The sequence below is a fragment of the Achroia grisella genome, unplaced genomic scaffold, assembly GCF_030625045.1.
Source record: "Achroia grisella isolate CSIRO2021 unplaced genomic scaffold, CSIRO_AGI_Agris_v1 utg516, whole genome shotgun sequence".
Taxonomy (NCBI): Eukaryota; Metazoa; Arthropoda; class Insecta; order Lepidoptera; family Pyralidae; genus Achroia; species Achroia grisella.
In genome coordinates this window covers 2,425,041-2,448,486 of record NW_026712909.1, presented here as the reverse complement: position 1 = coordinate 2,448,486, position 23,446 = coordinate 2,425,041, and the positions used below count along the sequence as shown (strand labels likewise).

The 23,446-nt window shown below is 32.9% G+C and overlaps 1 protein-coding gene across 2 annotated transcripts in view; it reads right to left on the bottom strand.

Annotated features, from left to right (window-relative positions):
* Positions 1 to 268: 268 nt before the first annotated feature.
* Positions 269 to 23,446, bottom strand: part of LOC131847241 (uncharacterized) — a 129,852-nt gene continuing 106,674 nt past the window's right edge. For both annotated transcript variants that reach the window (XM_059196756.1, XM_059196757.1), the window contains 8 exons: positions 7,081 to 7,245; positions 6,179 to 6,537; positions 5,524 to 5,620; positions 4,710 to 4,940; positions 4,121 to 4,242; positions 3,678 to 3,882; positions 2,788 to 2,938; positions 269 to 2,669 (listed from right to left, as the gene is read on the bottom strand). In XM_059196756.1, coding sequence (XP_059052739.1) covers positions 559 to 2,669; positions 2,788 to 2,938; positions 3,678 to 3,882; positions 4,121 to 4,242; positions 4,710 to 4,940; positions 5,524 to 5,620; positions 6,179 to 6,537; positions 7,081 to 7,245 — 3,441 coding nt within the window. In that variant the 3' untranslated portion in view covers positions 269 to 558. The remainder of the gene's footprint in view (positions 2,670 to 2,787; positions 2,939 to 3,677; positions 3,883 to 4,120; positions 4,243 to 4,709; positions 4,941 to 5,523; positions 5,621 to 6,178; positions 6,538 to 7,080; positions 7,246 to 23,446) is intronic.

Genomic DNA, 23,446 nt, shown 5'->3' with positions numbered 1-23,446 from the left:
TTATTACATTTAGATAAGTATATTATCATACATTATATACACGATTACACTCTCATTTAATATTTTAAACAATATAATCTTACAATAAATGACACAAGAAATTCTAATTTTTGAATACACAAATTATCAAACAGTTACTAATTCATAATTAAAATGTAAAGATATTCATCAAACATTATAATAAACAAACCACTTAAGAAAAAATATTAACATTTCTGTTAGAAACGTACATTATAATTAAAGTTGAAACTATTCTTACCTCTTTGGAATTACATCACCAAAACAACTCAGGTTATGGTCACATACATAAAATTTCAGGCGGGATTCATCTAACAATACATATAATGCTCACACAGGACGTCACATACAAGTTGTAAAATAGACAAATATAATCAATGAATTGAATTACTACAAGTGATGAGCATGTAAAACTCTAAAAATATTTCTAAAACATGCATTTGATTTTAATAATTTACTCAATCTAGGTTTTACCTACTGGCATATTATATTGCATTAATCACTCTAGCCATTTATGACGATTCTTGTGCTTTAGTAACGTTAGACGTAAGATTCAGATTCCGTGTCAGACTCGGAACAATCCAAAGCGATGTGGTCGTTTTTATCAGTACCATTGTATAGACGGGGTACTGACTTAGATCTAAGCGTCTTTTCATCCTTATTCACATGTACCGGCTGAAAATTTTTCAGGACTCTCTGTATCATTTTTCTCGGTGGCACCGGTGGTGGCATGTGAGGTGGCTTCTTGTTGTTGTTTTGCTCCTTCTCTGATGAATGATACTCAGGCTGAACAGCTGTGGGAGTAGCCTTGTAGATGTCTGAAGTAAACATGTTAGATGATTTATCCTCATGGAATATATCCCTTCTACGATTATATACAGACGTGTACAAAGGTTCAATATATTGGCTAGTGTAATTATTTTCAAAGGAATTCTCGCTGGCAGGTGATTCTGTTGATCGGCTGTTGAATGAGTTTTGAGGTTGATATAAGGTATCGCAGCTGCTAGAATCGCTATGCAGTACGATATTCGCTAATGATTTCGACTGATTTAATTTGTGATTTGTGTAATTGCGATGTCTTATCTTTTTATTTTCTTCCGAGTTGCTACTATGTATACCGTCAACGTACGAATAGGAATTTTGTAATGGATTCATTGTATGTTTCTCATATTCTCTACTATTTGTCGACTGTGATGTCCCACAAGTCTTAGTACACATATGCGCGGGGTCAAAACGCCTCTTTCGACAAAAGTTCGAAATATTCACATCGTAATTTCCATTACGAACTTTTTCTGTACTATTACTTTGCCCTTCTTCATTAACTTCTAAACTCTTTGTTCTAGCTGCTTGACGAGACCAGTCATTTCTTGTAAAAATGGTGGCTGCCGGTGTTGCGTTTCCACTGGATTTATTCTGTGAAGTTTCTCCTTGTTTCTTAGTCATTTGTCCATAAATATCAACTGTATTACCAGTGCTACTATTATAATTCGTGCTTTTATGCTCCCAGCCAGAATAAACTCGGGAGTAATTTGTATTTGACATATTTTTCATAATTTCTGCATGTGTTTGGTATTGATTCTGCCTTTGAATATTTTCCGTGAACATGGCCAGGTCATGTATGTTACTGTATACTATATTTTCTTGACTAGAAACTAGGTCGCGTTTATTATCTATCGATTCTTGTTTTGGTTCTAATAGATTATCAGAGCTCTTTGCTCTGTTAAAATTTTTATTTGATGGATTCTTTTCCATTTCTTGTGTTTCAGCGAACATACTGTAAACCTTCGATGTTCGAGCTGCCTTTGACAAACTTCTTGGTGGTTTCTGTGGTTCTAAACCTGTTATATATTTTGCTGGACTTTGTCCATAAATATCTACTGTAGATCGTTGCAGTGCAGTTTTAGAAACATAATTTCTTTCGTCGATTCCGTTTGAGATTCCTATGTTTATAGAATTATGAACATATCTCTCTCCTGTATATGGTATCGTATATAACTCTTCATTCACTGTACTATACATTTCTGCCTTATTTGAGTAATTATTTTGCCTTTGTGTCATTCGGGGGAGACCATTTACGTTGTGATTATCTGTGTGGTATCTTGATACTAGTTTAGATTCTGGTTGAATATTACACGTCGGTGCAGATAGGCTATGAAGAATATTTCTAGGCGCTGGACTGTTTCCACCATTGCTATTTGAATCATCTTCAGAGAGAGTTAAACCCGAATCCCTACTAAGCGATAGTTTTTCTTTTCGTGGTGTAGTCAATTCCATAGAATCCAATGATATACCGACAGAATGCAAGCTGTCACTTTCTTCTGCACCTGAATCTAGTAATGCATTCGAAGGTTCTGGACTTCCATTTCCTAAGAGATTGGAAATTTGAGGTCCGAATAAATCGTCAGCTTTAACAATAAGTAGTTCTACAACCATTGGCACTGCTTTGGGAGCTTTGTCACAGGGAGTGTTGGGCCACAGGAGGCTGGGACCTACGCAAACACCAAGATTCATGGGGCACATGAGGTTAATATTGGATTTTTTAGCGATAGCTTGCAGCAAACAAACAAAGTATGTTAGCATCGTATAGTGCGATTTTGGTAGTTTCAACAACAGTGAGCGCACGGCTGCTACTTTTTCTACTTGAGATAAACCTGTAAGAAAAAGAGAGAATTAGTATTGGTTATAAAATATGTACCTCATTATACCTTCAAATACGAGACAGTGAACATTGAGTTAAATATACGACGTATCTTATTGTAAAATACTTACTAAGAACTTGTAGCCACGATGAATAAAGTTCTGCAACTAGTAATGGCTGTGGAAGCGCACGGAAGAACTCTTTTACAAGAGCAGCCAATAGTAAGACGGGCGCGCGGTCCAGTTCCGCGCAGCCTTCTGCCCATGGACCAAGCGCATCCAACTAAAAGTAATTTATGTAAATATATTTTAGTATTTAATAAGAATATATAAACATGGATTATGATTATATGAACTCAGTGATTACAAGAAAGTTTAGAAAATATCTGAATAGTGTTGTATATACGTGTTGTTACGTGCCGCAACACCGACCACGGCAATGTACCTATCCCGCCTACACTACGCTACCAAGGAACAGGACATTGTTGACTACATCCGGACTAAAAGCAACCTGACATTGAGGGTGACGCAGTTGGAATCGAGCCACAACGCGAGCTTCAAAGCGTTCGTGGCCCTGGTCCCCACCAATATGCTGCCCACCTTCATGAAGGAGGACTACTGGCCGAAGGGGGTGGTCTATCGGCGCTACCGTGGCAGATTGCCGTCGTCAGTGCCGTGACCATAGAGACAATTTTATTTTACATATTTGATTATTATTTCTTATGTATGTTAGTCTATAAGGTATTTATAATATGGGCCATGTAGCCTGAATTAAATAAATAAATAAATAAAATAAATATATTATAATAAAGAGGCCCCAAATTTAAGAGCCTTTAAATAGAGGACATTTTTAGGAGCACAAATTCTTATGAATATTATTGTATTCTTCATTGCACTTAAAAATTCATTAGAGACATGCTGTAGTGCAACATTTTACAAACGCATTTTTAGAACTGTTATTTATTACATCTACTAATTTACAAACAATATGTGAATTAAAAATATTAGATAACATTACAAACCTTATCTCTTAGTAATCTCAATGCTTTGGCATTAGCACTACGTCGGAAAACGCCGTGTGTTATTGGCGCTATAGACCGCAAGCGACGCAGTGCTTGCAGCAGCGCGGGTGGCGGTGTCCCGTTGCAGAGTCGCGTGAGGGCGATACCAAATAGTCGTCCACTGCGTCGAAGTAGCCTCAAACCTCGAGCGGGGGTATTGTTTCCACTGAAAAATTATTATCCACAATTAGCGTCAGTTTCACTTGATCATATTTTGTAGTGTTATTGTAGTATTGGTTTATAATTTTATAAGATACTCTTAAAATAAAAAACAATTTCATAGCACATTTATATCTTGGTTACAGAAAAACAGATTATGAGAGAACAGTACAATTTATGATTAGAAATATCGTTGTAATAAATATTAAAAGTAAGTAATAATATTATAAACGAAAAAATCATACCTTTTTAAACCTTGATTCTTCTTTCTTAATTCGAACACCAGACCACAGGGATTGTTTTTGGCGTTCACATGCTCCAAATCAAAACCATCCTCATTCGATAATGTTTGCCTTATCCTTGACATCTGAAATATAAAAAAGTTAATTCCGATTATTTTCAGTAGGTGTACCTAGTTTCAATATGTTATATCGTATTTAAAAAGTACTAAAATAGTATTATTTGAAAAAAATATTATAAGGAAGATGGATAAGTAATAAATATCTTAAACTAGCTACCCCGCGCAACTTTGTCTGCATCTCACTTACTTGACATTTATCATTATATTTCGTCCAATTTTCATAATATTTAAAGCCTATGTGTTATTCTGATGCATAAGCTATACTCTGTAAAGAAATTCTTCATGAAAATCAGTTCAGTAGTTTTAGCGTGAAAGAGTAACAAACATCCATACTTATAAACTGTCGCATTTAAAATATTATTAATAATAATAATAGGATTATATTATTAAGATTAAGATATTCAATTCTATTGAGCATCTGTTCGCATATTGTAACTATATATGTATGTATTATTATGAATCAATATACTAACTTGAATAGCATGAGGTCTTTCAATGCCATGCAACGGCGTCGGTGGTGCATCCCTTGTCGTCTGGACATACAGCGTGAAGTCGGCAGCTGGCCCCCATCGACCTTCGGCTTCAGCGTCTCCATCACCATCTCCCTCATGTTCCCCTTCAGGGCCTCCGTTTTGAAGAACGTGTAAAGCTTGCCGAACAACGCATTTGGCACTCATATCAGGACCCACTGATACGGTTTTACACTGTAAAGGGAGATGTAATGTTAGATCTTTATTATTTTAAATACCGACGCAAAGATATTATAAGACGGTAACCATTTACCTTCAGATGGGCCGTGTGCTTGTTTGCCACCATAGTAGTATAAAAAAAAAAGTTTTACGTGTCTGTGTGTGATAACTGACGTGTCGAGATGGTTCTTTGCAACAATTAATCACTTGTTTTTAAATTCGGAGGTACTTATTTTTATATAATAAATTTATAAAGATGCACTTATTAATATTATTAAGTGTTATACGGTTAATAAGTGTTACATAAAAAACAGGCAAATGTTTATTACGTTGAGGAGAAGTATTAATTGGCTAATAACTTCAAGTTGAATAAAAAATAATCTTTGCGAGGAAAATGTTAAAACCAATGAGACAACAAGTTTTTAAACAAACGTCAGGTAGGTAAGTTTACTGATAAAAACTCAAGGTTAAGTATGGTGGTATTTTGAAATAACCTTGTGTGTCTATTATAAGTATTTTGCGTAGTTTCAACATTAAAATTATTATCTATAATTATGTATATATATTACAAACAATTATCTTAGTCGCAAGTACTTACAATTTCTATAGAACTCGTAACATCCTTATAGAAGATTTGAATGTTTGTTGATTTTGGTTCTGTGGTCAGTTGAGCATTTAAAGCATTTTGTATTTTCCTAAAAATAAAATTACAACATTATATAACAGTAGTGTGTACTAATTATTAAAAAAAATACAGGCTATATAATTATGAGAAGGTAATAAATATTCGTCTGCGTGGGTAAATCTGTATCTCCTATTTTATCTGCAAAATAGCTTGCTTTTCAATTTGCTATTCCAGTAAATAAGAAGAAAAAATAAATAAACCTACAACAACTATTCAACCTAGAATATTCGAACCAGACTCATTCGCATTTTTTCTTTATTAGACTGACGGCAAAGGGATCCTTACCATGGCCTATTACGAGGAAGTAATATGTTACATAACTGACACGGAAGTTGAACAACATTCTTTGCTTAATATATACGTACTTGTCACATTTCTAGGTAAAAAAATAAAACGTGGTGATATTTTTTTTATTTTAGCGAACTAAAGAGACTGGCGGTGTTGATAGAGTATAGTGAAGATAATAAATAAGAATAAATAAAATAGTAGTCAAATAAAGATCAGATGAATTTATTAAAATCTTTATAGCAAAAAGTACAGTCGATAGTCGATAAATCGAGGATCTTACCTGTACCAAGTATCACGAGCTGCTTGAGTGGGATAGGTGGCGAGGTAGTTGGCGACTCCAGTAACCGTCGGCCACCCAATACGAAAGCCTGTATCATCACCGTCAGGTAAGGACAGCCACAATTCTGCTAATCTGACACTTTCTTTAAGTTTAAAACAATTAGTGCCTCTAGACTTTCCGACAAGTAGCAAATCACTGAATAAAAATAAATTACGATCTAGCGGTGGGGAGGTAGAGCCCAAAGGACACAGTTGGACTGGAGCCTCCATAATGAAGGTCCTTGGCGATAACGAGTTGCTGTTTGTGCTGACCGTACCACCAATATCCAAGCTTGGTCTCTTGCGGAGGCTCTTCGATTTCTGGAATAGGTGAAGATACATTAAGTAAGTAATAAGCATGGTTTTATCTAAAGGAAAACTAAGAATGAAACATAGAAAGGGCAGGTATGGCAATAAATAAGTAGTTCAATAACAATAGCTAACTTACAAAGAGTAGGTGCCTGTACTTTAAAATTCAATAAGCATTAATAATTGCAAATGTAACTATTACTAATGGTAATGTTAACATTGTATATTAATGACACCAATGCGTCGACACACACATATAAATCTACAGAATTAAAATGTAACTTTCGTCCAGTGTCATATTACAAATTATCACGCGATACTGACGTAATACAATGAACCTATACATAAGTAGACATCAACTCTGCATGCAGTTTAAGATTTTTGCTTAGAAAAGTTGTTGTACATATTTCGTTTACTAGGTTCAGGGTAATTTTGCAATAAAGTTTTTAGAGCACAAAATCATTAAATCATTTGTTAATCTTTTTGATAAATTGACGAATGATTTTAATACCTAGATTAGTTTTATGAATTGAACATAAATACTAATTAACTTACCTGTGCATGGTGCGAGGCAAGTGCGGCAGGCGCGTCAGCATCGTGCAGCGCGAGATAGTCATGCGGGAACAAATCCTGTACGCGCTCCAGATCCGAAAGCTTGGCAGCCCGCCGGCGAGCGCATCCACCGCCAACCAATCGCTCGTATTGCGCTAGCCGCTCGATCTGTTGACATAATTATAAATATTCTTTAAATAAATAATAATACTTAATTAAAAAAAATAGAGAACTACGAAAAACTAAATTTTTGTTGTCATGTCTCTTAATCTCATAATCAGTTATCATTATTGGCCCGCTATCGACGACATTCGTGACATGAAAATTTTGATTAATTTTACTCAGTAATTTTAAGTCACTCACCTATAATTATGCGTACCTATGTGTACAAGAAATGACCCACTAAAAATATTATTATCCTAATAAATATTGAAGGCAGTAGAAAACAATGAAATGGCTCATCAAATGTTTATAATTGAAGTCGTTGACTTGTAATCTAAATTCTTATTGCATACGTATGCATTCAACTGTTGAGGGTGACTTCCCGGCTACTTCACGACGAGTCCCTCAAGCGTGTTAATAACAATGATACCCTATTACAACAGGACAAGGGACCGTGAGAATGTTTCTCTATCTATGATGTGTATGCTTAAAATATCGACTTGCTTATCACTATCTTGTAACATCAAATGTAATTTTGCGAATATACTAAGAAGCTGAATAACCATTTATTTACATGCTTATATGTTATGCAAGTACACAGGTATAATGAATAATGACCAAGAAGTCACGTACGCACGATTGCAACGACGAATATGCAGAACGCATGCGAATGGCATTCACGATCATCTGCATAAACTGGGATGTGAATGATACCCGTAATCGGAAATTTCCATAATACATTTATAAACTGCACGATGACAGGGTTCAATTTCTTTCACCAATGGTTTCGATTTGACTTCACAGCCGTGTGCAGTGAAACGTAAAATTATGCGTTGGACTCACGACGGGTATCAAAACTCGAAAAGTTCGTGTTATCTGACCGCATTATATTCTCAGAATTCAAGTTCAAGCAGCTACACCGATCTCTATGTCCTTTTTTTGTGTTGGATACAACTCGATCATAGACATCATGTATTGTTTGATTCGTGGTTTAAAAGTTTAAGTTACTCTAATGTGTTGTATACGGAGCTCTGTATTTCAAGCAATGTTCTTCAATATTCTGTGTCAAAAGTAAAATCCGTCCATAGAGTTATGTTATTCAGAATGTTCATTGTTACAACTCCAACAAATCGGTTTATAAAAGAATGCATATGCGTAAATCTAACATATTATGAATGAAATATGTTGGATTGGTCATTCTGATACTGGAACGTTTACACGATTATATAATTGATGACATAAAACACAACTAAAAGTATTGAAGTTTAAACTAACTAGGTTATATGTTCATATATACTTACTGTAATATGTTTGCTTGACTCTTAGATAATATAATATTATTTCATATATTATAATATAAAATATATATTATATTACGATAATTCTATATTTAACAGAATATTTTTCGTTAGACTTGGTTTGTACATTCTTTCAGTAGTTGAATAATGAGCTAAACGGTTTGTATTGAGTTCACACTAATGAAAAAGACTATATGTACTTTTAAAAAGAGATGAGTATAATTCTTTAGAGTATATGGCGTCTAAGCATCTTAAATTTTCATTGTTTACTCCTCAATCAACACCTGAGTACAGCTCAGGGCTGGACAAGTAAGTACCACGAAATCGGAGCATTACAAATAGGCACGTAAAGGTTATCTATGAACGTGTTACACGGAACTGCACTTTCTAACTCAAATGTTTATTTTAGAGTAAGTGGGTACGGCGTAAGTTTTTAGATAACGAATGAACTGTCCTAAAACTTAGATAAGGAGAAGCGCGTGCGCCGTCATCTGTGCTTTATGGCGCTTTTTACAAAATTACGTGTTTCTTTTATATATGAATATAAAAAAACCCATCCTGTGTTGTAGAAAAACAATTGAATTCAGAAAAGATTAAAGATATTTAATTCGAGTTTATATATTACTTGAATTTCTTGAAATATAAAACTTAATTTCTAACAAGTACTTAATGTGATGTAGAAAGACATAGTCCACATTTTATTTCGAATAATCAATAATATGTCAGTTACTTGGACGTAATAACCTTTATAAATTACCTTTCAATTCCACCTAAATATTCGACAAAGAAAAGAATATAATCTCATAAAAAAAGAGAAAAATATGCATTTGCTATATGTTACTAGAATATTAATAAGTACATTTAAATACCGATTCATTAGAATTACACAACTAAGTTTGACAGCATGGCGACGGCTGTAACTCGGTACCAAGTTAACTTCAATTATGCAATCATAAGCATTGTCATCGTAATTGAATGAAAATTTGATTGATTATTTTCACAGTGCGCTATCGCAATAGACTATATAGACACTTGAACATTATAAACGGTAGATAATAGCGTAATTACATTAGTTATTTATATTACAGTTGTAGTATGCGTTTTATAGCTTTAATCTTTCTATTAATTGTGTGTAATTAGCAATTATGTGAGATACTATTCCTAAATTACTTTTTAATAAGTGCATCATTGAGAATAATTTTGTTTATTAAAAAGACATTTGATGGGTTTCTAAAGAACGAGAAGAAGTAATTAATGTAGTATTACAACAAATTCGACGTATCGAATTAAATGAACATTAGTGGCAAAAAATGCAGACGCAATTACTAAATGGGGGCATTTCACTTCCAATAAAGTTATTGAGGCGCCATAATCGCTTAAATAAATGCTTGACATTGGTTTAAAGGCGAGTTTAGTGTCTGGGAGGATATTAACGGTACGTAATGCGGTATTCGGGACACTTACATGGTCGCGGAATGTAATCATGGCATGATTCATCATGAGCTTGGAGAATGCTTGCAAGATCGGGACGAGGATATCAGACTATGGCAAACCATGAATGCAAACTCCATTGTAATTCAATGGAGAAACGAATACAATAATGTACCTATACTTAACAATATAGATATTCTACAATTGAAAATTGATGAATAGATTACTTTATTTACTTATTAATGTAACTCTAATCAAAAGTAGTAGATTAAGTATAGAATTACATTGTTTTTATGCAACTATAAATGAAAATACATTATGATGTCTGAAAACAATAGCAAAACAAATTTCTTGGCACCAAGCACGATTTTCGAATACTTGCATCTAAATGCAAAGTTATGTTATCAATGAATCGCAAACTGGTCGACGTTGATGAAATAGTTAAAGATATGAATTTAGTGACAAATGATCAGATAAAATTTCAGATTCATTCTAGTAAATAAAAATAGCACTAAAATCAACTTATACTGTTATTCGTTTCGAGTGGTAAACGGATCTAAAAGTTGCAATTGCAACGACATTATGGTATCTCGTAGTGACATCTCGTAGAAAGGTCGGGGCACAGCGTGTCACCGAAGACCATCGCGACACACATATTACCACCAACCATTGTTGTAATCCGACACTCTGCCGACTCATCCTTGGTGAAAACCAATTGATACGAGATAAACATTTCACTTTTCGAATAAATAAAATAGTAAAAGTAATTATATTCAACATGATTATTTATCAGAATAAAACCGTAATATCGATTACTTCCAATAAATACACGGTGAAAATATAATTACCATTAATTTTTCCGGTGACTTTTTTCATATAACCGCTAATTGATATTAGCAGCCTGTAACGTTAATAAATACAAAAAGATGGATCCATTTAAGTTCATAGAAGGTATCGATACCTACTATGAACTTAAATATAGGATTATTTAATTGTCAAACAGCATACAAAATCAGTTTAATGAGTCAATTTGATTACACTTATTTTGTTTTAACGCTAACAACGGAATATACATAATTTTGATGAAACGAACTATTATTTCGCAATATGTGCTCTACTTTGAGTGAAACTAGTACACATTATACAAATATCTCCTTTCCGTTGGAGAAGCTCAGTTGCAGGTAGACACTAATTAGGCGAGTTTGCTTCATTAACAGGTCATGTTATACTTAGTGGTCGATGGATGTATCTATATGTATGTTCAAACAGTTATTATAATAAACAAATACATATGTTGCCTATTTCAATTTACAAAATTACAACGTTAGAAAAAAAATATCATTTTGAAACAGTAATAACATTTAATAATCTAAACAAATACAAATGTTGCCTATATCTAAAATAATATATTTCATAATCCCCATAAAATTATGTATATATTACCTTTTAATACTGCATAGTTTTATCAATATTAATAAAAAAAATTATAGTACATGTGTAGTATTTGGAATTAGAGGACATACCTTACTTTGGTAAAGCGGACGAGGCCGCGTTTTAAAAGTATTAAGAAATATTATATTTTAGTTTATCTACGGATACTTAGATGGAATACTGGTTAGTAACTAGTATTCCATTATTTAACAAAAATAAAAGTACTATTATGGAAGACGACTTCAAATGCCAGTAATATTGTTTGGGAACAGTGAACCGTCTTAAATTGGAATGAATGCATTCTGGGCCGAATCTCGGTGCGCGGGAGATCGAGGTCATTAGCCTCGTGGCGCACCCCCCACGACCCCTCCAACATTCATTACAAAGTAACAACAAAAAAAAACTTTTGACACTTAACAATGTTTCAAATGAGCTGCCATACTGTAATATATTATTCATAAGAAGCGAACAATTAATGAAGACAATAAAAGAAATGTTGCAGTCTTTGTGCGAGTCAACATCTTTAGAGTTCTTGGGAGTAGCATTTACTTATAAAATATTCAAATCATATTTTAAGTGGGTGTTGGAGCGACAATAGTAGGCAATTAAGTTTGAGTATTTCAAATAGAACAAGCAATTGAAACCTAAACTAACTTAACATAAAATAATGTTCTGCTTTTAAAGTGTTACTGTTACAGGAACATCTTACCTAACCTATCGTCTATTAGTAATCTTCTATCTATATCATGATAAAGGAGGTGAAGAAATTTGAATACCTTGCTTGGCCTACAAAATTATAAGATTGACAGTCACAATATTAGAAATACTTATTTGACTTAAGGCTATCAACGAAGTGTATAAATCAGCTCTTCACGTTTAGTGACGATTGGTACATAGGTTAATCGGACATATCTATTGCTTAACAATTAAATGGCAAGTACAAAGAATACGCGTCATTACACATTAACAAAAAGGCATCTTTTGAAAATATTCGTCTGAGTGACAGCACATCAAATCGGGTTACATAACGATTTTATATTAACAATAGGCCGAACGTCAATCATGCGTTGGAGACGTTTTTAAATAAGTCCAAGGGAGAAAGTACGAAGCCTGAGGCGGGCACGTAATGCGGGCAGCATGTAACCTACCTTGTACTGACCCATGTAATGTGTAGGCCAGTTAATTGAGGCGAGTTCGGGACTGCGCCCCCGCGGTCAGTTTATTTGCCGCCTTGATAATATAATAAGTACTCAGTGACTGCAGCAATTGCTTGATTAGTTTCGACTGACACAGATATATGTATATATATATACTGTCAAATCTCTTATAGATGTCTAGTTTATTTGGTAATACATAGTATTACATTGCGCATTTATGTAGGAATACAATAAACTTACCCATCGCGCCAGAATATACCTTACTTGGCAATAAACGTGGTCGCAGATAGAGATGCCTACCTATGACGATGACTGGTTTGGCTTTTAATAAATTATTGTTATTTTACTTAAACTACGAAAATTATAGAGTAAAGATTTTGGTACATAATTTAACACCCAACTTGACATTTACGAGTTGAAGTCGCATTTAAAGCGAGGAAAATATGTCGAGTTACACAATAATCGCATTAGGTGAGTATCTTTATAAATGATCTCTAAAAATACCATGAAGCGTTATGGGGAATAAAATCCGTATACCGTTAAATATTTGATCGGATTTGTGTCATTTTATGATGCATGGGATAGAATGGTTAAACCGCTCCTGCAGGTAGATTGGTTTTAATTACTGTTACCTGGTACGGTCTAACTTCGACAAAGTTACGATCGGTATGTTCTTATGATTAAGATATTCTGTAAAGGAGTTAAGACCTTAACGTCATGTAATAGCTGCTATTAAAAGGTGGATATAGTCCACCTTACAATCAATTACCAAGATTACACAAAAAATAAAAATAATTTAGACATTAGGTACTTTAGTCATGGGTAAAAATAAGAATTACTTTTTTTTTAATGGTATACGAGAAATAACATTTTAACAAATAAATAAAATAAACATTGATCCATTAGCATTTTATAAGTATTCTAGCTTTTGCTCGCGGCTTCGCTCGCGTTAAGTTATCCCCTTAGGGGTGGAATTTATCAAAATCCTTTCTTAGGGGATGCCTACATCATAGTAGTTTTATGCATGCAAGTCTCAGCCCGATCGGTTAAAAATTGACAAAGTTTTATATAAACTTTCATCCCCTATTATTCCCTTGGGGGTAGAATTAGAACGATTTTTCGACGACATCTAATGCACTATAAATATTGATGTAGGTGATCAGATCACACATCAATTTCAATATTCTCTCAATGTTATATAATATCTCCAATTGTAATATTGCAAAAAAAGCATCGACTTGAATGGCTGTAAAAATGTAGTAAACTATCGATAACTCACCAGTTTCTCACTTTCGCCTTGCGTAATGCACAGCAGTGTTTTCAATTTACATCATCGAACCGAATACAATACATCGATGTATAAAATCGATTCGCAAAAGGTTTCAATCATAAGAGATGAGTTAATTAGTGAGTAATGTAGCTTTAGGTATTGTAAGTCTGCCTTAGTTCAATATTCTGTGTCAGATAGTATTGAATTATCTGTGAGTGAGAGAAATCATTACAGTAACCTATCCATCAAGACGCAGTTTTTACATTGTGTATAAAAGTCTAACCTATTATAGGTAAAATAAAAGATGCTACTGCTGTAAAATGTGTTACTGATATAAAATATTAACCAATGTTGTTACTTCTAAAATATAAAATTATATTTGTAAGAATATAACAGAATTTGTGAACTGTATCTTCCCTAGATATGGTAGTATGTAATAAGAAATATCTAAACTTAAACATACAATACTTATTGCAAAATTATATAAAAAGTGTGAAAGTGACAACCTCGCCAAGGAAGTCAATACTCAGTATGGCGCGTCAATCCATCGATGATGTCCCACTTTTCGTTTCATTACGTAAATATATCGTAAACGCCAAAACCAAATTCAGATTAGTTTGTCAGTTGATAAATGGAAACGTCAACGAGGTGCTCCATACAATGAACGGATACGTCATATTGGGCTATGGTTTCGCAACACTACCTACTTGACGTCGCAACATCTTCATTGAAGCCTTGTTATTTAAATTGGCTACTGTCAGTATCGACGTATTGAATAAAACGTTAGATATTAAGTATTACGACAATAATTACAGATTATATATGCTGTCCGACACTTAAGTTCAATTACAGTAGGTATGTTTGGAGGACATGTATTTTACCTTGTTTTCAAAATAACTGTAATTATTATAGTTGTAATACAATATAACATGATCTTGCAGATTCCCTTAGTGTGAAATATCAATTTAAGACTGTATTTTCAACTTCCTAAAAATGTATTATTTACTTCTCAAAGGTAGTGTTGCCCTGAATGTAGCAAAGCGGAACACGTGCACAATGCCATGGTTCCCGGAACTTTATAAAGACCCCTTAGAATGACTGCATGTGTAAGCTAAACTTGATGCTTACATTACAATTGAAATTAATACTGATATCATAGAATATTTTTCTGTATTTTGGAAAAATTGAAAATTAAAATTACATTTTAATGTTAATATTAACTCACAATTTTCGTCGCGTAATCAGGATATATTGATTGACTGGAATAAAAAGTAGCTTAAGTCCTTTTGCATGTCAAATATTAACGGAATAACAAATTTCTTTGCAATCCGTTGACCTGAGAGAAACTAAGATAAACTTTATGTTTATGTTATTAAAACTTGTAGAAATACAATAAGAGTAATAATATACTTCGAAATACTGCCATATAGGACATTATTTTAAAAGAAAAGAAGAAAGACTACCTTGTTTTTCGGCTTCGCCTACAATAATCGGCAACTATAGGTCCGCCTATTATTTCCTAATACCGTCGTTATTTAGTAAAGGTCTACTTAATAATACTAATCAATATTGAACATTCCAAGATCTAGTGCTATTGGTTTTGAGTTGAACATTGATAAATCAATCCCTGAGTTAGGACAGCTCTCTTTATATAGAGATTACTAAAGCTATGGGAATACAAGGGTAAAAATAACAACCTAAACGATAAATATTTGAAAGCTTGCACATACAAAAACAGGGGTAAAAAATATCTAATCTACACAGAAAAGACAAACTAGTGAGTATTTTTAAATGGGCCGCTGTAGTATTGACTACAAAGGCTTATATGAAGAATTGACATTAGGTACGTATATCATTATGAGTGACGAGTGATAAAGATGTCTTTACAACTTTTTCAAAATACTATTAACAACTTGAACTTATCGAGCTGCCCAACGGTAGGTGTATAATAAAGATACATGCAGATATCTTAATATCACAGAATAAAAACTTTATTTTTTAAGTTAATATTAAAAGGGAGTAATTGATTTTATTTCTACTAATATGATGCTTGTAGTAGATCGTGCATATAAAACTGCTAGTAGGTATAATAATACAGAATGACTGTATATTGTATAAAAGCATTGTGTAACACTGACATTTAAATACATATATCTCCAATTTTAACCTTTTCAATGGTTACTTATTTTTGAAACTTATTACTAAAAGACTCAATTATCTTAAACAGAGTAGTAGCATTTAAAATTTCTGATTATATTACACAAAAATCCGATTATAAAATTAAAATACGGAAAGAAAAGTGATCCGAAAGACCTAACTGCATCTATATATATTAAAAAAAAAGAAACATAAAAACGGTTCAGAATTGGAGACGATAGCCCAGTTTCAAATTGAGGTACATTGACTGTATGTTATTTATGTATGTTACACAAAAAAAAAACTTCTTTTTGAAGTTCGTTGAAAAGGAAGTACAAGATAAGAAAGTGATGAATAGAGTACAGTTTTAGTATGATCACGACATCTTCGGAGAATGCTAGTAAGCGGGTAGGGAACGTGCTGCATCGATGTTGATCATTGACCATGACCATCCACCGACCTAACCATTCTATAATTTAATCAGTCACGTTCACCACCTGACCAACTATTCAAAATAGTCTAATAAAGAACCGTTTTTATATATGTTTAAAAAAAAGGGAATCCAACTAAACTGATGATCAAGACTATAATTTGATTAAGAATTTATAGTGGATTATTTTGCATTGCGTACATATTCTTAATTTTTATTTTATCAACCGACAAACACGCTGGTTCTCAATTTGATTATTTTTTATACAGGTAAGATAAAATATGTTATGTAATTGATATTAAATAATTATTTGTGCAATTGAAGTATTAATCTCATAATGGTCTACTTTTGTCACGACTGACATAAAATGTGACACAAAATATTTTATTTCCCCCTTACTATATTATATTATATGTATTTAATTTATGTTAAAAGTGCATTTGTATACTTTTCACTAATATATTATATCAATATATTTGTAAGATATTAAAACTATAAAAATATTTGCTAAGTCTGATGAAGAAATATTAATGCCGAATATTTAGGTACTCAACTAAAGCGATGGCTAGAATTTAAACAAAACGTCAATAAAGTGCGGTGTGTGGTGAGAGTCCAGACATCACCCCGGGGAGTCCATTATCACTATGCTTGTTAACTAAACTGCTGTTACACGTGCTTAAACGTGCTGGTCATTCAATAACTATTTTTATGTTCAGATGTTTCACAGTTTGCTACTAAAAAAATGTTTTGTCACCCTTTGAGCCTGAAATAACAATAAAACCTTTTTTCTATTTCATGTTAGTATTGGTTGTTTGGTTGGCATTCCATTTGTCACGTAACTAAAATATTACAGTTGATGTTAATTACGTGACACTATGTTCTTTATTTAGCAATAGATTCGATGTGCGGGCAGTGAAATAGTTTCAGAGAAATAACTTTGCTTGCACTTCCTATATTAGACACTACGTGCACGTTTGTGGGAACCTTTGATGATGTACAATGATGCGAAAGCTATTAGAAGTCGTCGATCGGCGCAGGCGCACCAACCAGCGGTGTTCTACGAACGCAGAACAATGGTGGGTAATTTTGTAATGTCCTCTTATTAACCATTCATGACGTAACGGGCTCTTATGTCCCTTATATTCCTTAGCGGTTATTAATTAGTATATAAAGGTCAGAGTGGTCTTATAAGTTATGTTTTAAGATGTCATTTATATGACTATCGAATGGTACGTTGCTTCTATCAAAATTCTCAAACCAAAACCATACGATTCACCTGATTCTAATGTCAACAAATTGTTGCTCGTGTCTGATAAAAATGTTTTGTTCAATCTAAATAAAGATCTAGAAATCATTCATTATCAAAAACACATATCAAACGTGTACATACCAAAACATATTATGTTTTTCAGTACGGTTTTTAAAGAAACGATACAGATTCCCATAAAAAAGGTGTACAGTACAGTAAGAGGAATAATAGAATAGAATTTATTTATTCAAAAAACTTAATTTAAGCACTTTTGAATAGTCATAACAATTTTTTTTATCTACCAAAATGAAGTAATAAAAAGACCCCGAAACTGAATAAAACCCGGGACAAAATATGAAAATGCCCGAAACAAGCCATAATAAACGCTAATGGCGTCTGGCTCTATGAAGAACACTGGTCGTCGATGTATGCACGGATTTCTAGATGATGTAGATTTACATGATACATAAACACAAAAAAATCATCATGAACATTTCCTTAAAATATTGGTGAAGTGTCTTTGTTGCAAATAGCTACTTCTATTCAATTATTATGTGTTTATAGATGATTTCGTTGAAATTAAAAACTTCCAAGTAGTTATTTACATTTATTACATATACTTAGTTATACGTAAATTTTATCCTTCTCGCTTTGCTGTGATTAGAGACGCTTTCGTTTTAGAATTAAGAACCAGTTTAATGAGAAACACAATAACAATGAATTATTCATAAGCTCGTACATTTGACTGATACAAGCGAAGCCCTTACTACTGACGATTAAATTCTGCTAAATCGTAGGCTAGGTGATACCTATCAATTGATGCTATTCAATTGTCAACGATTAAGGTCAATTTCTCCTTATAAATATTACAATGGTTATTATGCTATTTTATCTATTGCTATTTGTTACTAAAATCTTTATTTAAACTATCAAAATGGACGCAGTAAACAATTTAATTTTATATTATTTTTTATTATTTAAACAAGAATTCGGCTTAAATGGGCCCATGTGCTAAATCCTTGGAATGAGTTATGAATATAGTAGCAATAATAAGGTAGTGATTATGTAATTGATAAGTAGGTATATAAATTACACGGTACAGAAACTTGTTCAATAAGATGGCCTACAATTAGTGTTACAGACCTATAAATCTAGTTCAAACTGGATAATTACGGAACAATTACGAAAGACCGTTCGATCAATTGCATCTTCATACGTCCAAAAGTTATGATACCTTATGCAATGTGCGGTAAAGCTCAAATAAGCTTAGATATATATATCGTAGAATTATACCAAATTGCCCCTGGCAAGGTGTCCCTAGTCGTTATATAATTATCTCTGAATTTTTACAATACTCAGGTAAAAAGGATTCTTTGTTTAATTTTTGAATGGGTGTTGTTTTCATCTCGTGTAGTAAAAAGATTTTTAAAACATCAATGGTCATTGTATTTTTAAAGCTTCTTTTAAGATTAGTGATCAATAGTTTGTAGAATACTACGTAAAGAAATACTTATTAACGGTACAAGGCTTAGACCCATGTTTGGCTTAAACTATGGTTTGAATTTTTAGTGATCGTTTAGCTGTCTGTGCTGAAACTAATATATTTTATATAATATCAAAATGGAAATAAAGTAATCAATATCTTAATTTAAACGCAGGAAAACAAAAAATAGTGTCAATATAGAAAAATTGACACTGTAATCTGACAGATATCACCACGAAAGTGACAAAGAACCAAAACTAACATTAACACATAGGTACAATATAAAAAACTAATTAAATTGATACTGCCTCTAAAAGCTTCGACTAATATATATTATTTATAGAAGAAAGTATTAAAATATCCTGTATTATTCGCACCCGGCTATCACGCACGGAGTATGTATACCTTACATATCGTTATAATATTTATTATAGTTAATAGTAATTTACTAATGTACATTCATTAATCTAGGAAGAATACCATTCTATTCTTTATATGGGCGAATTTATAGTAATTAATCAATTTTACAGTCTTATTACCTACCACGACGAATAAGAAGGTGATGTTAATCTGAAATAACGTTCGGACTAAACATTAGAAGTGTCATAATTAAGCTACGGGAACAACTATTCTTAGTATGTACTAATGTTACAGTCATACAATCTCTGAATATGTGTGGACGACATGTGATAACCTGTATGACTAATTCGGCTGTATCATATAATGTTCATGAATATGATGTTACTGCTATTAAAACACAAATCAAGTAACAACATTATGCTCAAGGACTTCCTACGTGCCTTAACATATAGTTAACTGTTAAAACAGAATACTGTCTCCATTGAATTATTCAATATATCTTTATAAATTTAATGACTCTAATATTAATGACATCTAAAAAATGGTATAATCTTTTCAACCATTTCAATTTCATACGATGAGGTACTTTCATACTAAAAAGAGGTATGGTAATGCAGTTGCCATTACATGTAATATAGGCTATTATAGACAGACTTATTCTTACCGCTTCTTACTTGTAAGCTCTTTTTTTTCATGTAAAGCAGTAGGTAACTTAGCTTTACATGAAAAAGTTTCACGATTAACGATTACTTACACCACATTTTTTTTTCGATTATATTGCTTCCTCCAATTTTTACCATTTTTAATTTACAATATTAACGCGAATTCTGAACATATTTAATTGATATCTATCTATTAAAAATATTAAATTTGTATGGTTTACTTACTAATAGAATAGTTCTATGTAGGATATTCTAGTATATAAATTATTAATAATATAAGTGGACACGATGTAAAATATGTGTAATATCTATAAGCAAATAACTGAAACTACCTACAAATTTAATAAAATAAACCATCTAATAAAATACCTTAAAATGTGTATTACGGGTAGGTATCCTAAAACCTGTGCTAAAACTATACAGATTAAGTTAAAGGCTACTTATATTACCATTTTCTACATAGGACTGGTTTACAATATACACTGATGATTCACAAGCTTTCTTTAAATTAAATCCATTACATATGCATTTTACTGAACAATAAAACGATTCTATTATAAGAATATTTATTTGAAGGATATAGACGGTAGAAGCTGCATAATCATGCGCATATCAAATAGGTAACCACACAAACACATAAACTATGGAAAAATACAGCAGGAAATCATTGTTAGTATGTGAATTGTCATGAAAAATCCCATAGAAGGGATGTGGATTTTTTTCCCCGGTAGGTACCACATTGTCTTTTTACAATAACAGGATGTTACAAGTATAATCGATTAAATTCTATTATGACTTCAAAAGGCCAAAGTCAATTGTAATCAACCTCATTTCAGAATAATGGTTTTATAAATTGAAACTAATAATATTCTTACCTAATACGTTGACAGAACGAGTCCAATAGCAAATTTAAATAAAAATTTTCAATCAAGCGAAGGTCTATTTCAATGTTGATTTAGTAAGAAATGTTAATATAATACAGAAATGTTAATATATAGTAGCGAAAGGAAGCACTCACATGCATCATAGGTCCTTTGTATGGAGGTAAGCAGTAGTCGTCACTAACACGAGAACATCACAGTACCCGCGGGTCACGTGCGACCCCTTGTTTGTGTTTACAAGCCGGTTGAGCTCGATACAAGAGTAATACTATACGTGCGTCTACGAGCGCAGCACGACGAGGACTACACTTGGAGCAGCGCACACGACGCGCAATGCAACCGGCTGCCCGCTGTCGAGCGGTGACGGCGACGACGGTCAGCTCCGAGCTTGCACGCCCCTAACATACCGAACAACATGCACGGTACTCTGTCCGGTCCGTGCTGTGCGAAGCATATTTTGTATATACGAAAGAGCCATCTAAATATATATAAGTCAAAGGCCTGACTAACATAGTGATCTATCAACGCCCAGCCCAAACCACTGGACGGATCGGGCTGAAATTTGGCATGCAGGTAGATGTTATGATGTAGGCATCCGCTAAGAAAGGATTGATTAATTCTACCCCCAAGGGGATAAAATAGGGGATGAAAGTTTGTATGAAACTTTGTCAATTTTCAACCGATCGGGCTGAGACTTTGCATGCATAAAGCTATTATGACGTAACTATCCCCTAAGAAAGGATTTTGATAAATTCCATCCCTAAGGGGATAAATTAACACGAGCGAAAGGGCCAAAGCTAGTTTTTCTATAAACTGCGATCATTTAAATATAAAATAGAGTTTAGTTAAAGTACTTACCTATTTACACTTTTAATTCGTATAATTATTATAATTCGAAAAGTGTGCTGCGATTTTATATCAACACCTAGCAGTGCTTTGTGCTTAACAGGAAACACTTACAGAAGTATTAATCTTTATAAGAAATCTTCTAAACATTTTAGTATATTTTAATAATATGGCATTTTGATACACGGTGATACTATTCATGAAACTAACCAACTTTCTACAAGGGACATGAGTCAAATACACAAAAAAATTTTTAACCTTTAAATTGATTACGTGACTGCGTGGTTTGCGTTTGCAACGTTTGTCTATTTCAGAAAGTTGTACATTGGGAAAAGTGATACAGTTTCAAGACAATATTATTGGATTTTCGATTGTATAGTACAATCGGAACTAACAATTTCTATTATCATCCGCGAATAGTACAAATGTAATAGTAGGTAAAGTGTAAATAGATAAATTATGGCCTGGGTGACAAAATCCAGGTTATTGACTACGTACAACTACCAATAAAGAGTAAAAGTCAATATTATTATAACAATGGTGTAATTTATAATGCCAATAAAAATGCTTCTGATATCTCATAGAAGCATCAAACAATGACTGTCCTATAAACCAGTTGTTGCAAAAATACCCTGACATGTTACAGTTAAGACTGTACGAGATAGTATCGATGCAGTAGGTCAGCGCTTAGCGAATGACAAAAACTATATAAATCATCTGTGTAACATATCAATGGAGTAATAAATGTAAGAGCAGTATGATAATAAAAGAGTTTCGTGATCGCAGTGGACCGAACAGCACGCGCGCGTGCATACTCGCATTATATGCGCCAGCGGCGACGGGAAGTGGAGTATGTCACACAACCAAACTTATCAATTATAGTTATGAATGTTATAAGTCAATTTTAAATTCATACCATACTTAATCAATATTGATACAGAAACTCTTATTATTTCTTTTTGTTTAATAAGTATCAGATTTGTCGCCAATATAATCATTACTTAATATCGGACTTTCTCAGACTGCTTCTATTCTCGTGTTATTAAAAGAGAATAACTGGGATAAATAAATGATTTTATCTTTTCATATTTGAAGTCTGACATTATAAAATAAACTTATTAGAAAACCTTTCAGCACGACTCAAGTGGAAAAGTACAAATTGGGAGGTGACGAAACTTCCGACTATTAGTAAGTGCAATAGGTAGAGGTCTCTAGTTTAGTTCGGTAGTTGACTAATACTATTATATAACAAAGACAGTCAAAAGCTACTCATATCATATGAGTTGACAGTTTTATCTTTCCAAGAATATATAACGTGTATAATATATAAGATGCATATATTGACATTCTCAAACCACTTTATTGCAACAACGCCATAGAAATACAAACTAGTTGTGATGATTTATGTGCAATAGTCAGTTTGTTAATAAATGCAGATTTCTCATTTTAACTTGTTGTGTTTTGTTTTATAAACAATGAAAATAAAGATCTTTCTTAGAGATTGTAAGCTGAATTCATCGACCCCGACTGTGTCCAATTGCATTAAACCAGTTAAATTATATCATTGGCCGTC